General features: G+C 44.9%; 1 protein-coding gene across 6 annotated transcripts in view; it reads right to left on the bottom strand.

The window, feature by feature from the left end:
- BLNK (B cell linker) overlaps nt 1–6257 on the bottom strand; it is a gene marked incomplete at its 3' end in the record, with an annotated part of 61165 nt that extends 54908 nt beyond the window's left edge. For all 6 annotated transcript variants that reach the window (XM_080912430.1, XM_080912433.1, XM_080912431.1 and 3 more), the window contains exon 1: nt 6133–6257. In XM_080912430.1, coding sequence (XP_080768556.1) covers nt 6133–6179 — 47 coding nt within the window. In that variant the 5' untranslated portion in view covers nt 6180–6257. The remainder of the gene's footprint in view (nt 1–6132) is intronic.
- Between the last annotated feature and the right edge of the window lie 11808 nt (nt 6258–18065).

Genomic DNA, 18065 nt, shown 5'->3' with positions numbered 1-18065 from the left:
GTAGCCAGGCTGCATGTATCCTGCCTGCTTTGTGTGAGGGAAATTCAAAGAACGTCTGGGGACCCCAGATAAGTTGCCTGTAAGCAGAGATGCTCCTGGGTTACTGAGGTCTCTTTATCAGACAAGTGGTTAACAGAAGCATAGCCCAGCAAGGGGCACACTGTGATCTTGCCTGGCTTCTTTGCTTTTGGGATGGGCATTGGTGAGCGCATGCGTCGGTGAGCACATGCTGGTCTGAGAGAATGGAGTTTTAAAGGCCCTGCCCCATTGTCATGGAGACTTGTGAGAGTATCAGAGTGAAAACTAAGGCTGCAGGCATGGCTGCCAGTGTACTGTTTCAGAGAGGAGGCAAAGAGAAGCCAACAGGGTGGGGCAGGAGAGCAGGGCAGGGGCCTGGAAGAGGATGCCTTTAAGAACCTCTCAGCTGTGGAATAAGATTTGGAAAAGAAGAGAGAAAGACAAATGTACACCAATTATAGTTTACATGCCACAGGTCCCCATAGGCTTGTGTGTTTGACGATGTCTTGGAAAGCTGTGGAACTTTTGGGACCATAGCCTAGTCAGCAGAAGTGGGTAACTCTGGGAAAACCTTGAAGGTAATATTCATTTTGGGTTTTATCCCAAACTCGTTGCTTCCTGATCTTCCAAGATGTAACCAAGCCACGCTGCAGGTACCCAATGTTATTGACCAAACCATACCCTCTCCACCATGATTGGGTTGTGACTTCTCCTAAGGTGTCCTGTTGGGTATTTTTGTTACAATGATGAGAGAAGTGACTAGTACACTGGGGGACAGAGACCCAGCATCAGCCAACACAGAGGCTGCTGCCTTACAATGGAATTGGGGAGCTTAGAGAACATGTGAGACCCAGAAGACAGCCCCAATGTCACCTTCTAGGTGTTCCCATTCTCTTGGAGGGACCCTTGAGAGGAGGGATGGAATTTCACCTTCTTCAGGCTACAGTTCTGGAGTGAGAGACTTCATTTTCTTAACCCCTCCCCCTAGTCACCCACGCACCCAATGTGTACTGGTCCATAGGATCCGAAGTCCCTGAGAACCTAGGAAATCCAGCAAGGCTGTGAGATGAGAAAAGTATCTCCATCCCTGAGGCTTTAAGCATCGTCCTCCAACAGGGCAAACAGAGAGAAGCAAGGCTACCCCTAAAGGAGCCAAGAGCCACTTGCCCACAGACGAGGGTTATTAAAACATGATGTCCCTCTGCAGCACATGTGAACCTGGAGCGTTAAGCTAAGCAAAGTAAATCGAGCACAGAAAGACAAACACGGCACCATTCCAGGTATCTGAGGTTCCTAGAGGAGACATGAAGTAGACTGTGGTTTCCAAGTGGGAGGGAGGGCAGTGGGAGCGACTGTTTAATGAGTGCAGAGTTCCAGTTTTGCAAATGGCGGAGTCCTGGGCACGGATGGGGATGGTGCTTGCACAAGGTTATAAATGCACCCAATGCTACTGAACTGCACACTTAAAAAGGGTTTGGATGATATGTTGCATGAATTTTGTCAGGATGCAAAGGGGGAAATACAGAAAAATAAGGAGGAACCACTGAGGTATAATCATAAGCCCAGAGTCACAGGTGTCTGAGAGGGGCATCGGTGACATCCCAGGGCAACAGCCTCTACTAAGGCTGATTACAGAGGTCAGGAGCCTTGAAGTTCTCTGAGTTCAGAGGAGGGATGTAGGATCAGCCACCAGCCTCAAACACGCCACTTAACGAAAGACAGGCCTGGATCCTTCATATAAAATCAGAGAAACCATTTCCCAAAACCTTGATAAGATCAAAGACAAAGAGGAGGGGAAAATATGATTTATAATAGTGCCAGGTAAAAACTCTTAACAGTAAAAAAAAAAAAAAAAAAAAACAAAACAATGCACTCTCAAAATCGACTCACAAAACTTGACAGGTGCTCATGGGGAAGATTGCCTTGGGCGGTGCCACGCTGGCTGAGGGAGGATTCCTGAAAATCTATGTCTCTAAAACACTGCTGGAGATTTGCATATGTGACTAAGAAGATATTAAAGGATAGTTAACGAGTGTGTACGATCAGTCCCGCATCTCCTTAGCCTGTTCTTCCTCCAGACATAACACTTCACTTCTTTGGGACCCAAGGCTGGTAACCAGCAAGTAAAGCCAGACTTTTGGTGTCAGCCCCATCCTTCTAAACACATCAGAAGTATATATACATATATATTTTGAGGCTCCCCCAACACCCATGCTTACAGGGTCACAGAGGGCTATAGAGAGCTTTGGGAATTGTTAGACCAAATCACCTGCTCTGTGGAGAGGTGTGGAGCAGGCACCATGGGAACATGGGATGGTGAGGACCTTCCTCAGATGGCGTAGAAGAGGAGAGCACAGAAGTGAAACAAAGGAAGACTGCAGGGTGTGGCAGGTGAGCAGGCTTGAGTGCGGAGCACAGAGGGTGAGTCAGAATCAGGGCTGCTCATGAAACCTTGTCGGAAACAGGGAGGGCCCAAGAGGATGAAGGTAGGGCAGAAGTGGGAAAGAAAGCTGAATTGGTTTCTAAAGAACTTAATGTGGAAAGTCAAGGAACTGAAAATCCTAATGGAAAATTTCAGGACACGAAGAGAGAGCCATGTCCCAGAGTCTGACAGAGAGAATCCTAAGGTAAGACCCAAGCAAGGCCTGGACACCTGTGACAGTGAGAGATGTGTGTCATGTCTACAGTCCATGCAAAGCTGAATGCTGCAGATGCCAGACTGAATAACAAAAATATCCTAAACAGAAAGAAGAAATGAAACCAGCAGGAAATGTGCCAGGGGCCGGCACAGTCTTCTGTTCAAGACCAGAAAGTCAACTGCAAGCTACAAAATTAATAAGAATGATCATGGTGGCTATATTAATAACCATTATTTTTTAAACTCAGTAATTATGGTGCCAGGGTCATGATGTCAATGGCTTCATGGGACAATTGACTTAATTGCCACAATAGTTCTGTAGCATCGGTACTATTATTATAACCATTGTTGTCTTACAGGTGAAAAAACTGAGGCCAAGAAAATCACGTAAACTTGCCTAATGTCATAAAAGCTCTTAGTTTGTCTGACCAAACACAATAGTATATCATTTAATCAATAAGAGAAAGACTGACGAAATGTGGTTTGACCAGCCTTATGTCAAAGACATTCTCCAAGTCTACAAACCAATGGGCTTGTGTTCATGCGTATTACAGAAGGAAATCCACAAGTACAAAAGACCGGTTACTGGGGAAGCTGTTTAAAATGTAAAATTTCATTTTTCAAGTTAGTTACGGTAACCCAGAGAGAATGGGTGTCAGAACTCTTCAAGATTCCCAAATGCTCACGCAGTAACGTGGCACTTGTGTGCTCCTAGGGATGTTTGATGTTGAAGAATTAAGAACCCGAGTCTCAGATGAGTTTGTGACAATGTCCTTACCTTCTAAGATTCAAAGGGAAACCATGGCTTAGTACTATGAAAGTATGGGAATTTGTGTTAACAAAGACATGTCCCCATACACTCCCAGCCACCTCTACTGCCTCAGCTCCGGTACATGGAAGATCTGTCAGTGAGCACCTTCTGGGGTGCCTTGGGAGACTTCTATCCTTCACACTGAGGATCCCCTACCCATACACATCCAATCCTGCCAGTCTGTGTTTTCCTGGTTCATTCTGCTTCTCTTCCTGGTCATCCCTTCTGCTCCCAGTCTCTCTCCAGACCTGGACATGTAGCCCCAGGGTCCAGGTCATCCCACTGAATCCCTTTTGTGAATAGAATACTCACTGTCTGCTTTTTTGTTGTCCCTGCATCATTGCCGTTTGCTTGGCTTCGCTTTGATCACATTCCTCTATGAGATTTGATGAGTTTGAAAGACACCAGAGTCACTCCTCATTTACATTGCAAAATGGAGCCAAGTAAGTCTCTGGGTAACCCTTGTAAACTGCTATTGACCAGTCAGGAGAGGGCACACAATCTCCCTTTAACTCTCGATGCTTGGGACCCTTAAGTCCCCAGCACCCCCGGAGTCTGTGCCTTCAGCTTCCCCTATGCAATCCATCCTGTTCACCCTCTAACCAGCACAACCACTGCCCAACTCTCTCACATATTTACAGAAAATACTTTAGGTGGTGTTTTCAGTTGTTTTGCTTATAGTTGCATTTCTTTGTGAAGGTCCACACTGACTGCACATTTCATAAAACCTGGGCTGAGTCTGTGCAGACAACTTAGTAACCAAGTGCGGGAAAGTGTTGCTTTGCTCTCAGCAGACGGGCAGAGCATGTGATTATCTGCAATATAATTTTGGCCTTCTAGCCTATAATATAATTGCATAATGCCCACCACCCACTCCATGATTAGACTGGACTTCGTTCCAGGGGAGGGATCATAAAGTGATTAAAATTCTATTGCTCTCTTTACTTCGATTCTCATCTAGGTTCCCTGGAGCACCTTCTGGGGCTTTGGGTGGCTTTAGGTTAGAGACCATTGGAACCTCGGCTCGGAGCAGCCCTGAGATGAGACATTGCCAGTTCTCTGTCGTGTCTTCTGACCTTTCCCTGCTTGTCCCTCTTCCCTGCTGTGCCTGTCTTGTTCCCTCTCTAACAGCACAACCACCACCCAACTCTGTATGGTTAGACCCAACCCCCCCCCCCCCCGCCCCAACCTCACTCTATTCAGCTGGCCACCAGACAGGACCAATTGGGGACTCTCACCCTCTATGTTTCACTCCGTGGCTTCTACTGGGCAGAATTTTTCCTCATGAGCCCACATTTGAGACTGTGCTCACACCAGCCTGTCCATGTGAGGTCGCAGCCTCCACAGCATTAACCTGCTTCCCCAGTTCTCCATCTGTTTTGTCTCTTCTGCCTCTTAAAAGCTTAATTCTTGATGCACCATCTTCATGAAGATGTCTTTATGGCCCCTTATTATTGCCACGGTTTCCTCCCCACCTCTCCCCTCCATGAGATGCACAGCAAAAGACATAGGGTGACTGTGGGACCTTCTGACTTCCATGTTAAGGGCTCTGTGTCTCTCCTGGGCATGCTCTATAAAATGGCTGACCAGCTGATGCTGCCCACTGCTCTGGACCCCTGAGTACAACTCAGTCTGTATCTTACCAAACCCTTCAAAGTGAGACCCGTGTGTCACTGTAAAAAACTGCCTTTCTACCGACTCCATGCTCTTTTCTCTTCACTTATCTCAGAATCTCCAGTTCTTCAACTCCTAAGTATGACCTCATGAAAGTCCAAAGTTTCAATCTGCACATGGACTATAACACACCCTTAAATATTTAAAACTTCCAGCCTCTGGAAGTCGTCAGCACCACTGCAAAAGACAAAGCTCTCCAAACTCAAAAATTGGGAAGTCATCTTTGCATGGTCTCTTGACTTGCTCCTTAGGCCACTGCTGGCTTATTCTTTCTAAATACATATTTCTAAATAAATATAAATGTGTGTGTGTGTGTGTGTGTATTTTTTTCCAACGCTGTTTTAAAAGTGGTTATTGTTATTCGTGTGTGTGAAATGGGTGTGGGCATGATGTGTCAGGGCATTCGTGTGCCAGACAGTGAGTGTGGAGTTGAAGGACAGCTTTGTGGAGCTGCTTCTCTCTTTGCCTTTTGATCTGGGTTGTAGGCATGGAACTTAGGTCACCAGGCCTGTGCGCTCAGCACTTTATCCAATGGGCCAGCTGACTGGCCCTTAAGCACTTTTTAAAATAGATCATCATGAGGGTACTGGAAAGACACGTTCCCCCAATAAACCTTGGATGAACACCCATGAAATGAACAAGAGACAGTAGCTGACAGTGACCACACACACTCTTCACGTGGTGGACAAGACCTTTCCCAGCAGTGTCTTATTCAAACACAGAGAGCTGGCTGTGCGTAGTATGGGAACCATCAAATTTCCTATATTCTTGCCTTTCCAGAGCTTCACTCGTTGTCCTATTCTTGGCAAAAACCAGCCAAAGCAGGTCTCCTCACTCTCCCTACACATTGCTTTAAAAACCCGATCTGCTTCCCTATAGTCATTGCCAACCAATTCCTTGGAACTGGTCAAGTATTCCATGGTGCCTCCAAGCACTGGAGGAGCCCTAGAGAAGAAAGAAGAGGTGTACGGATCCGAAGGGGAAATCTTACCTCAGCTTCTGGCTGGCAGGGACAGTTATCTTATTCAGCTTGTCCATTTTTCTTGAGAGGGGACGACTTGAGTTGCTGCCCAGGGGGATGTCAGCAGCTCCTGGACTTCCTGGGGAGCGGCATGGTAAGGCTCTGGTCTCAAGAGCTCATGCCACTGGGACCGACTTCTGAGAGCAACCGCAGGCTGCTGGCAAACACCCCTGCACAGGGGAAGTAAAACTCGCTGGAGCGCATCGCCAAGTTTCATGTTTCTACGAGGTCATGTGATCCAGGGAGTCAGCCAGCCTGGCTGATTACTGTGCGTTGTGTAAACTTCGGTAGTGAAACCTTATTGGGCATGCAAATCCCGTTTCAGCCGCTCTCTTTTATGATCAGGTTTGTTGCCAGGTTGGGATAAGCTTCTGGCTGAGCACTACTTCCTGTTTGTCCTGAACCTTAGGTAGTCCCTGTTTTCAGCAGATGGCCAGAGTCACCCTTCCACTTCTCAGGTACGAGGAGAAGCTGAATAATCAGTTATATCTGGATGACTCTTGGGGACTTTCTGCTCATTTTCATTAAGCCATGGATTAGCCTTGTCTTCTTAGGGAACTAAGACATCAAGTGGATGATTCTTGGTACCAAGGTCACCACAGTGGTCTTTAAAAGTGTGACGGGTAATTCTTTGTGCAAGATCAAGGTCACTTAAGGGTAAAAATAGGTGACTCTGTCGTATGCTGTGTGGAATCAGGGGTTCTCTTGCTGAAAGGTTGGCATTTTCAGATAAAGCCAGGATATACTCAAAAGTCAGCTGAGAACAAGCCCAGCCATTTCCAACACATGACAGCAGGCAGATACCTCCTCACTCCCCTCCATGACTTTGGCCTCTCATCAGACCCAATGTGATATGTCAGATGTGGGGGTATCCCAAGCATAGTGAGGTCCCACATCTGCCACTGACCCCATCCAGATAGCTCTGCTAACCTCCTCAAGAACCCCCAATTCCTCTGCCTACTCTGTGAGCTTCTGATTTATCTGCGTTGAAGAGCAAAAGGCAGTCTAGGGTTAAGGATTAGAAAAAAATGAGAGGGGGGTGTTCTTTTTTCTCCTTGTACCTGAACACTCCCATTCCTGTCACCTGGCATGTCCTGGTCACCTTTGTGAAAGGAGATTATGTTCCAAACATTATCAAAGGACCATCGACCTGGGTCTAAAAAATGCATGGGAGTTGAGGGGACAGAGTGGAGGGACTTGAGTTATTGTTGCAGCTCCAAGGCTGACTGAAGCCAGAGCAGGAAGGAGGGCCAGGCAGAGAAGGAAGGACAAGAGATAGAGAGTAAAAGTGGATCTCTCCCCACTGGGTTCCTTGACTGTTCACATTCCTGCACTGTATCGGAATTTCCCACCCTTCAGGATGTCCGAGAGCTGATGCTTCAGGGCAGCTGAAGGGCGAGGTCCTTCTGAAGGAGAGTAGGTCATTGTGAGAAAAATGGAAAAGCTTGCTTCCCGTAGCTGTTGGCTTTTCTTAGTCAGGCTGCTCGGTTTTCTTGCAATAGATCCTGAAGGAGATTTAGTTCCCTACCCCGCCCCTCCTATAGCTCTTAGCAGAAGAGAACAGGAGGAAAAACATGTATGATGTCATCAAGGGTCAGGAGAGTCTGGCCAGCGGGATGATAATAGCCTTTTGTGCCTCTGGATTATTGTAAAATGCTTCCAGTTGACCCACTGACTTTCCTCTCCACCAACTCTGCTTAGCACCTGGTCTGGCAACTTCTTATTTCCCCAGAGAAAGAGAGAGGGGCGAGGGTTATACTTCTGCTTTTTCTTTTTACAGCCGCCAGTCTTTCTTCTTTTTACTGTATTCAGTCGGACACGACGAAAACGAGAAACAGCTTTTCCAGGCGGGTGTGTGGAGTTCCGCCCGGCGTGGTGTGGGGAGTGTGGAGTGTCACAGCCCAAGGAGCCAAGCCTGACCCCGAGGCTTTCTAGCTGCCATGGCTTGCCAGGAAGGGCTGAGCATGAATGGAAACTGGTGTTACCAAATCTCAGCTGCTGACTTGTTAAAGGAGTGAGACCACGCAGGAGCCAGGCCCAGTCTACCACAGCAGGTACAGAGATGACTGAGTCACCAAATTAACACAACAGATGCCCAGACACACACAGCCTTTTAACAACTGTGACCCATAGACACCAGTGAGAGAGCCAAAAAGCACGATCACATTGGAAAGAACGTAGTGTTAAAAGGTGTACATATTTGTGAGCGGGGTAGGTCTGTAAGGCATTTCTAAGTTGATACGCCAAGGTCACGTGCAAGAATGCTCAGTGAAGCATTACTGCTCCGTCCTTCAGGGCCTTGTGAAAGCCATTCAAGTGCTGCCCCACTGAACACTACCTTGCTTTCCTGTTTCTAACAGAAAAAAAAAAAAAAAAAAAAAACCTAGTTCTGGAAATGGCCCAGTTGTCTATCAACAGGACAATAATGGATGATTTGTGCCGTATCCACATAAAGACTATTTAACAGTGAAAACCAGTGAGCTCCTGTTGTATCACTATGAATAAAGAGCAAAAATAATATTTTTCTCTTTAAAGGTATTCTATTAACCTTTAATTGCACCAGTGCTCTGCCTGCATGTCCGTCTATCTATATACCTACTTGAATACTTCTGTGGGGGGCAGGGGGACAGGAAGCATTAGATTCTCTGGAACTTCAGGTACAGACAGTCGTGAGCCCCCATGTAGTTGCTGGGACTCAAACTCAGGTCCTCTGGAAGGACACCAGCGCTCTTAACCACTGAGCCACCTCTCCAGCCCCGGTTCTTAAAATACAATTTACACAATAAAGACAAACCAAAGAAGCAAGTGTTCAAGCCTATAAGATGGCTCAGTGGGTATGGGCACTTGCCACATATAAGTAATATTTAAGCAAAACTTTTCTAAAGAAGTTAATGCTTTCTAGAAATGACTGTCTAAACACAGCCATGCAGTGGAACTGTCAATAAACATTCTAAATGCAGAAGGGAGAAAAGCTCACGGAGTTCCGTAGGTGACTGATGACTTCTGAGAGACGGAGGGTTAGCCATTCCTAGGGATAAGCCTCTCAACTGGGTGTCCAATACAAAGTTGTCAGAACTGAAATCATGGGAAACACAAACAGACTCAAAAAGTTGAATTTATATAATTGTGTGTGTGTGTAGATAAATAGACAGAGATTCACATATACATATAGATAGATAAACATATATGTATGTAATAGCAATAGGCAAAGAAAGTGAGACTATAGATTTAAGAGGAAGACTGGAGGAAAATGAGGTGCTAGAGGGAAGGAGGAAGTGATGCAATTATATTTTAATTAAAAATATAGTAAAGAAAAATGAAAGAGGCCACTGTTGAGTGGTTCTATTTATATTAAGGTTAGACACTTAACAAATTACATTGAAAATATATACATGTATGATAAAATCATTGCAGGGAATAAAGAAAATTCAGGTGAACGGCTTCCAGGGAATGGGTTTGGAGTGAAGGAGCCCACAGGGCTGCCGGACAGTGGGAACATTTTGTTTCTTTATGTGTGTGTCTGCGGTTGGAGGGTCAGGGTGTATGTGAACACCAAGGACATTAGGCCCTGTTCCTCAGGCACTGACCCCCTTGCCTTCTGAAGGTCCCTCAACAAGACATGAGACTCAGCAGTTAGGCTAGGGTGGTTGGTCATGGAGCCCCAGACTTCCTTCTGCCTGCTTGTTTCCCACGGCTAGGATAGCAAGTGTGCCACCAGATCTGAATTTTCTATCTAGGTTCCAGGACACCATACTCTGGCCCCCTTGCCTCCACAGCAAGCATCTTACCAACTGAGCTGTCTTCCTGGTCCCCACATCCCATTTCTTAAGTCAAGTGTTGGATTTTCAACCTGTTATTTAGCCTAAGAATGAACTCTTCATATGAGAAACCAACGTGACTGTAGTGCAGGAAACACAGGAAGTGCTCAACACACACATTGCTGAGGTTGTTACCACAGAAGCAAGGAAAATCACCCGGGACTGAACGGAGCTGTCCGGGCCTCACCCTTGAGTGAGCTCCCACACAGCCCGTCTTCCTGTTCTCAAGGGTCTCTTAGAGGGCAGAGCTTCAAGGAGAGCCCAGACATCTGAATATTGGCAGGGCATCTAAAAACTAGCACCTGTGGGACAGCCCTGTATTTCCAGGAGAGAGGTTCCCTGCTTCTCTTTTCTCAGACATCTCAAAGAGAGGCTAGTCCTCAGAGAGCCTGCCATATGAGCTCCAGTTATCTGCTCTGCCCATGCCCTCTGACCGAACTTCCTTGCTGGAGCCAGTTTAGGCAAACAGAACAAGAAAAGAGGTAATGTGTGCCGTTGGCACTGTGCAGTCTGGTCACTGGGCTTCACAACAACCTCATTATGGCTATTGTCCTTCCTCTTTTGTGATGTGAGACTGCTCTTCAGGAAGGAGAGAATTACTCCTGAAGGTCATTAGTCACCCTTGAACAACAGCATCCCTGGCTGCATTCTGACTACACAGGTTCCTGTGGCAGGAACCTGCCACTGGTCAGCCATGCTTGGCCTCCCCAGCTAGTTCCAGTCAAGGGTGTAGTAGCTGAGAAGCTACTGGAGGCAGCTAAACAACCTGGGTGGGACAGGTGGGAACAAAGATTGGAAAAGGACAGGAAAGGAAGAGGGGCAGCTGCTGACAGCTGGTGGACTCTTCACTTCTGCTGTGGCAGAAGAAAGAAGGAAGAAAGAGGAGGAAGGGCACGAAGTGTGTGGTACAAGCAAAAGACTAGGGCTTCTTGAAGTTCAAGCTTCACTTTCTGTAGACAAATGGGTCCTCTATTCTACCTGCTCAGAAAGCTCAATATTATCCTGTCTCTCTGTGTGACCTAGAATGCAGCATCTAATTAGTTAAGACAAAGACCTAGATTTTATTCATTGCATCAGTCCAAGATCATGTTGGAAAAAGCATTGTAGCTGCCTGACATAGCCCTGGAGAACTTTTAGACTCTTGTCTTCAGCACGCAGACACTTTGTCAAGAGTCTCTGGTGACACAGTTTTGCCTTGGCCGGCTTTCCCTTTAGTTTGAGCATTCACTGGGTTTTAGACCGACTCCTTGCTACTTCCTGGAGCTCATGTTCTGGCTTCCATCAGCAGGCCCTTCTTTAGGCCGGATGCCTTCCCCAGCCCTCTATGATGCTCTCCTTGATGAACCATCTTACGCCTCACTACCAGTCAGCAAATGACCGTCTCTTTGATCAAATACCAAACCCATTGACTTTCAACAGTCACGTGGTCCAGCTACTACCCCAAACTAGCAAACTGAAAACAGCGGGGTACAGATACTTTGGAGTCCTAGGCAAGCAAGTTGGTTCCCAGAGTCAGATAGCAGGCAAAGGTGGGGAGTCCTCTAGCCATGGGATAGGCACATAAAAGACATGGGGAGCTGAGATAAGGTAGAGGGGTCTCTAAGAACAGAGGCTCTGTCTGCCAGGGAGAGGGGAGCATCAGCAGATGTCACAGCTTTGATTAGGTAACACATTCTGTTACCTTTATCTGATGGGACTTGACTAGTCCCCTTGTCTTCTTACCCAAGCCATCTACCTGGATTCAAAAGGCCTCCAAATAAGCTGTTCGTGAGTGTGTGTGTTTTGACTTTTAAAGTGAAATTTTTAATATATGGCTGGCATAAAAATTGGTAGAAATTAATATTCATAGTATAAAAGTGAAAAAAACCTTCAAAGAACCTGTCTTAGGAATTATAATTTAATAATAATAATAATAATAATAATAATAATAATAATAATAATAATAAACAGCCTGCACAAAGCATTAATGGGCTTTAGAGACAAGGTTATTCCAAATAGCAGACACATAAAAAAATCTCAATTATAACCACACTAAGAAGGCAGACTCCTCACTAATGAGAGGCAGGTGCTCCCACTGAAGCAAAGGCTGGCTTCAGATGAGGGTAGGGAGGAAGGAAGGTAAGCTCAGCCATCTTGTTTTGTCTTCTCCCTCACAGAGTTGCCCAGTGAGGGCAGACACTGAAAGAGGTTTTTGTAGATACCTTTGGAATAATTTAAATGTCAAAAGGAATAAATGACTATGTTAGACCATCAATCAATAAAATAGTCCACTAGGCCAGAATAATAAAAGTTTAAAAATTGCTAATATTAGAGATAATTATTTAATTTACTCCAATAGGTAGAAGTTTATAAAATTAGATTATTTGGAATTTTGAAGAGAATAAAGCTTTTGTTCTAGCATTTTAAGAAGGACCTAAAAATCCTCCCCAATTTTTATAGAAAAAGAAAGCTAATTAATCAATGTAGAATGAACGAGAGAATAAGACAATCACAGAGAAGCTTGACAGTGCAGGCCTGTAATCTTACACTCTTAGGAGGCCGAGGCAAGACGATACGTTTAAGACATAACTGGGCTACACAGTTCTGAAATAACCTGGGCAAGTCAATGAGATGTGTCACAATGGGAAAGAAAAAGAGGGCCAGAGTGTTAATCCGAGCACTTAGGACGCAGAGGCAGGTGGATTTCTCTGAGTTCAAGGCCAGTTTGTTCGACAGAGCGATTTCCAGACAAGCTATCTTGTGAGAATCTGTCTCAAAGAAGAAAAAGAAGGCTGGAGAAAAGGCTCAGCGGTTGAGAGCACTTGTTGCTCTTGCAGAGGACCCAGGTTGGGTTCCCAGCACAGTAGCTCACAGTTCCAAGGGATGAGATGTTTTCTTTTGGCCCCTGAGAGCAATACATGCACGTGGTGTACACACATACACACAAACAAAACACTCATATAGATAAAGCAAAATAAATGAATCTCTAAACAAATTTTAAAAGGAGAAGGAAAAAAAATAAAGAGTTTGGGGGGAAACAAAAGAGGAGGCTAGAGATATGACTCGGTACCATGCATGCATGCCCGGCAAGCACAAAGCCCTCAAATTCACGTTCCAGTAAAACCACCATTGCACAACCTCAGACGAAAAGCAGATCAAGTTAAAGAGCATCAGCGAATGCCAATGCCAGAATTCGAAACATCTGGGAGGACACCATATCCCAACGACAGCACAGCATATCAGAGTCTCATCCCAGAGGCTACTGGGCAGTTGCAGGGGTGAGGTTTGCAGAGCTGAGAGCTGATGGCTGGCACCTGAAATCGCATAACCAAGCCTAGCACTAAGCATCCTGATATGTAACTAATCTACGTGGAGGACTCACTCTCAGACCGGTTAACATTCAGATCTAGCTTTCCAGTTTCCGTGGAGGGTGTGAGGGTTGCGATTAACCAGTACGCCAAGACCGCAGTGTATAAGCAAAATATTAGACAAGCCTGGGAATGAGATCCTTATGAATACAGAGTACAGAGGAGAAACTTGAAGCAAAGAAACAATAATGGTGGTTAGGCTTGGGGTGTTTGTTAGTTTTAAATCCAGATGTAGACATTCTTTTTTAAAAAAGATTTATCTATTTTATGCATACGAGTACACTGTCACTCTATTCACACACACACCAGAAGAAGGCATTGGATCTCATTACAGATGGTTGTGAGCCACCATGTGGTTGCTGGGAATTGAACTCAGGACCTCTGGAAGAACAGCCAGTGCTCTTAACCACTGAGCCATCTCTCCAGCCCCAGATGTAGAAATTCTACAAGGCAACCACTTGGCCTTAAAAGAGGGAAAGGAGGAAAGGAGGAAGGGGAGAAAAGAAAGGGGAAATGTTCAACATTAAACCGGACTCAAAAGTCATGGTAATCAAGTGTCACCAGTGCATGAACTAAGCTGGGTGTCGGCTTGAGGAAATGAACTCCAGAGAGCGCGTGAGAGAACTGCAGAGACCGTGATCTGGATAGTAAGTGGTATTAACAATTTAGGTGATCTTGGCAGTTTAAGTATTGTCCGCTGGTTAGTTATGATTTACAGTAGTAGTGTAGAAGATTCTTCCTAGACCATTTTTGGGTCTGTGGGCCAGACTGGTCTCAAACTCATAGAGATCCATCTGCCTCTGCCTCCTGGGTGCTGGGATTAAAAGCCTGTGCCAGCACCACCTAACTTGAAATCCTAATAGTTTACAAGGGGAACTGTGTGGCCAGGGAAACTGGTCCCTGCACTGAGTCTGTGAATGAGTCACAGGAGGCCTGGCAGAAATGAAGACACTTTTATCTCCCATCTGATTATCAGATTATTGAAACAATGAACCCAAAGAAGCTGGAATCCCCCCAAGAATCTTGTGCCAGGAGAGGAAAAGACCTAAACCTGGACCATGAAAGAGATTTACAACTAGTCATCACACCTGCCAGAAAAGTCAGTGGTGAGCACCTTGATGAGGACTTGTGAGCTATACACAGCTCTGGTCCTCTGCTTAAGCTTTGACCCCACATCAGGACACTGCATATGGCCTTGAGTGGGTCACTAGACCTCTTTGTCCCTCTCCCCAATGTAGCCACACTGAATACATCTTCTTTTCTTCCTTTCACTATTAATTTGGCTGCTTTGACTAGTTTACCAAGGACAGGTGGCCAAGATGGCTTATTGGGACACAGGCTATGATCCTGAGTCCAGGAACGCTAGTAACCAAAAGCAGACACTCCATGGGAAAGGGGTTGGCCATCTCTACCCAAGGAACAGACTGGGGAATTCAAGCTTTGTTTCTCCAGTGACTCACCCTGTCATTAACTCCAACGCTATGGTTGGCATGAGGTCTCTGATTCTACTAATGTGTCTTGTTTACCTTCGAACGGTATCTCTAGACCCCGAGGGGGGCTGATAGATCAGTGCTGACCTCCCCAGCATTCTTTCATTCTTTTCACAACTCTAGACATTTCTTCTCTGGTGAATTCCCCATTCTTTGGACCCCAACTATGCACTCCTCAGAGTGCCCCATTTTTCTTAAAGTCAACCAGATTTAGCACATAACATAAAAGGTGCTCAGTTCAATTTTAGACAGAAAAAGTGGGTACATTTTAGTAAAAGTATGTCCCAAATGCTGTGTAATATTGTGTATTTTTAACTTACATATCTAAGACCAAGAAACCAAGGCCCAGAGAATAAACTGACTTGCAAACATTTATCTTTTTTATTTCTGTGTTGGTTTATATTTTATTATGTTTTACGAATATTTATGCATGCCTACATGCATGTATGTGCACCACATGCACTCCTGGTGCTTTGGAGGCCTGGAGAGGCTGTTGGATCTCCTGGAACTGAAGTTACAGAGGGTTGTAAGCTGCCATGTGGGTGTTGGGAACTGAACTTAGGATCTCTCGAGGAGAAGTGCTCTTAACATCTGAGCCATTCCCCCGGCCCCTGAAAATGTCTAAAACAGATAAATACCTCAAACTAGAACAAAATAAGACAGAACTAAGACCAACTCCCTCCTGACCTAGACAGGGCCCTCCTTTCACAAAGACAACGACGTCACTGGTCAAAACAAGGACGACTATTGTTTACGAAAAGAATTTCTCATGCTGTATAATGTTACTTAACTAACAATATAATATAGGCCCTTAGGGTGAGTTGGCTTATGAAAGGTGTTCTATTCCAGCCTCAAGCTGTCCAAGGACAAGAATTCAAACCTGATCTTGCAATAACCAGATAGAGATTGACAGACTAAAACGTTGACAGCCTTAAAATTAGAATGGGAAAATCAGATGGCCATTGTCTTTCTCACTGACTTCTCCATTTTGCTCCTTTATACACAAGAGGACCTAACATGTAAGAAGTAATAAGTCACAGAAATAGACCTTTAATGATACCCAGAAACAGGTTAGTTCACAGAGATAAACCTTTATCAATGCCTTGCAATATAATGTATAAAGAGATTTTCCAAATCAGGAAGTAAATGGCTAGACCCCATAGAAAAATGTTATATAAACATATATATATAATGTTATATAAAAATAGATGTTATATAAACAAGTGCACAGTCCTGCCAAGCCAAAGAAATTCAAATTAAATTAAATCAAAAGAAAATCAAATTAGAGCAAGCTTGAGATGCCAACTCAAGTTTTAAAAACAATTTTAAATAAGTGATCCTATTCATCTTTTATCTTGTTGATTAAGGACTAGCAATTGATAGGCACTTCTTAAAGTATATTTAATAACATGTCTCAGGATTCTTAAAGCAGATGTGTACCTAAAGTAAAATCAAAAATTCAGAAATTATCCCTAAACTTAGGGTTACTTCTAAAAGGGCAGAATTAGATTGTAGCTTGAGAAGACAAGTTACTTAATGTTTAAGAGACAAATATGGAAAAGCTCTATTTCGTTCAGAAAATTTTCAAGTATAACTAACAGACAACCCATGAGTGACCCGGAAGTCCGGTGCTGGGCAGGGTACAGAGGTCAGGGCCCAAGCATCATGCTTAAGACGGTGTCTCCCTCATTTTGGGCTGCTTGCTTAGTTCTTCCTTCCAAGGTGACAAGATGGTCCTTGTTCAGTGAGTGGCTGGATGGATCTAGTTCGACAATTGTCAACTTTTAGAGAATTTGTGAACCTTTATTTAGCAATGCTTGAAAATAATATATATGAGATTAAAATTAAATTTATAGAAAAATAAATGTAACAAATCTACTTATCTCTTCCTAGTTAAATTTCTATTATGAATGCTTTTGAGGCTATATTTTTCTCTATGTGATGAACATTATGATGGAACTTCTAATAGACCCTGGGAGAAGGAAGGATTTTTCATTCCAGGAAGAGATCAAGGTTATAAACCAACAACTTCCTCCGCACCCCCACCCCTGCTCAAGAGGCAATTGCTGGATGTTTACCACCACACCATCACTTTGGCTGTCTGGGGGCTTCCATCTCCTCAGATTCAGTTAACAGATGAAGATAACATCTTCAGATGTAAGAAGATTCAGCTTGCATGCACTGTGTAAACTGGCGGCCTGACCACTCCACAGTATGGTTAAGGGGAAGGATTGTATTGTAGATACGAGGGGGAGAACAGCCAGAGGCATCTGGAAGAGTCCAGAGCAAGAGCAAGGCCAGCAGACAAGCAGGGTGGGGGCAGGGCAGAGAAGAAGACAAAGAAAGGAGCACAGAAGGCAAAAGAGGGTCAAGAGTAAACATTGTCAAATGGCTGTAGGATAAAGAGAGTGAGAAACTGGGGGTAGGGAAGTTAGAGAAGGTAATGGTGGGAGGAGGTGAGAAGAGCTGGGTGCTTGGTGGTACTGATGAAGCTTGGAAAACTAGAGAGCACTTTGGGATGCTATTAGGCACCACAGGTAACCATTTGTTCCTTCTGCCAGAGGTAAGGAAAATGGCTCCTTCGATCAAGGAGAACTGGCTTTTGTCTAACCACCAGACTTGGAGGAAATGGAGTTTCCTCTGGACCTGACATATACCTAGGTCACATTTCCATCTGGAAATCTCTGAACTAAACATAAAGGCTGGGGAAAGACATGCTGCCCTCCACTGTGGAGCCAGGTCAGAGGCCCACTGAGATCTGCAAAGTTATTCCCATCCGAACACCAAGAATTGTAGATAGACAGGCATGGCAACAGGGCTTGGGGTGGGGGTTGGGAGGAGGCATCACAGTGTAACCACCATCATTTGTAAAGTAGCAGTTTAAGACTCCTTCCCATCCTTGAGCCATCTCTTTGGAGGGGCAATGTCTTCCTTCACTCTCTCTATCAGTTCTGTATTTTACTCATGGCTTGGCACCAACTTTGACAAATGAAGCACACCTGCTGTGTTAGGTAGGTCCTTGAAATCCTTTAGAAAATGAATGTAAATTCTTTCTTCCTTTGAGAAGATCCTAGGCAAGGGAAGGGAACACATTACAGTTGTGAAATGGTATGATGCTTTTTCAGAGATAGCTAGAAACTGCACCATGAGTCAGTGGGGAAGCCAGGGAAATGGGACGGCTCCCCAGAGAAGACACTGTGTGAGCATGGGGGACAGCTGGTGCCCCAGTGCAGGACTGAGTGACAGCA

Source organism: Micromys minutus, assembly GCF_963924665.1.
Source record: "Micromys minutus genome assembly, chromosome: 2".
NCBI lineage: Eukaryota > Metazoa > Chordata > Mammalia > Rodentia > Muridae > Micromys > Micromys minutus.
This window is presented reverse-complemented; position numbering and strand designations above follow the sequence as displayed.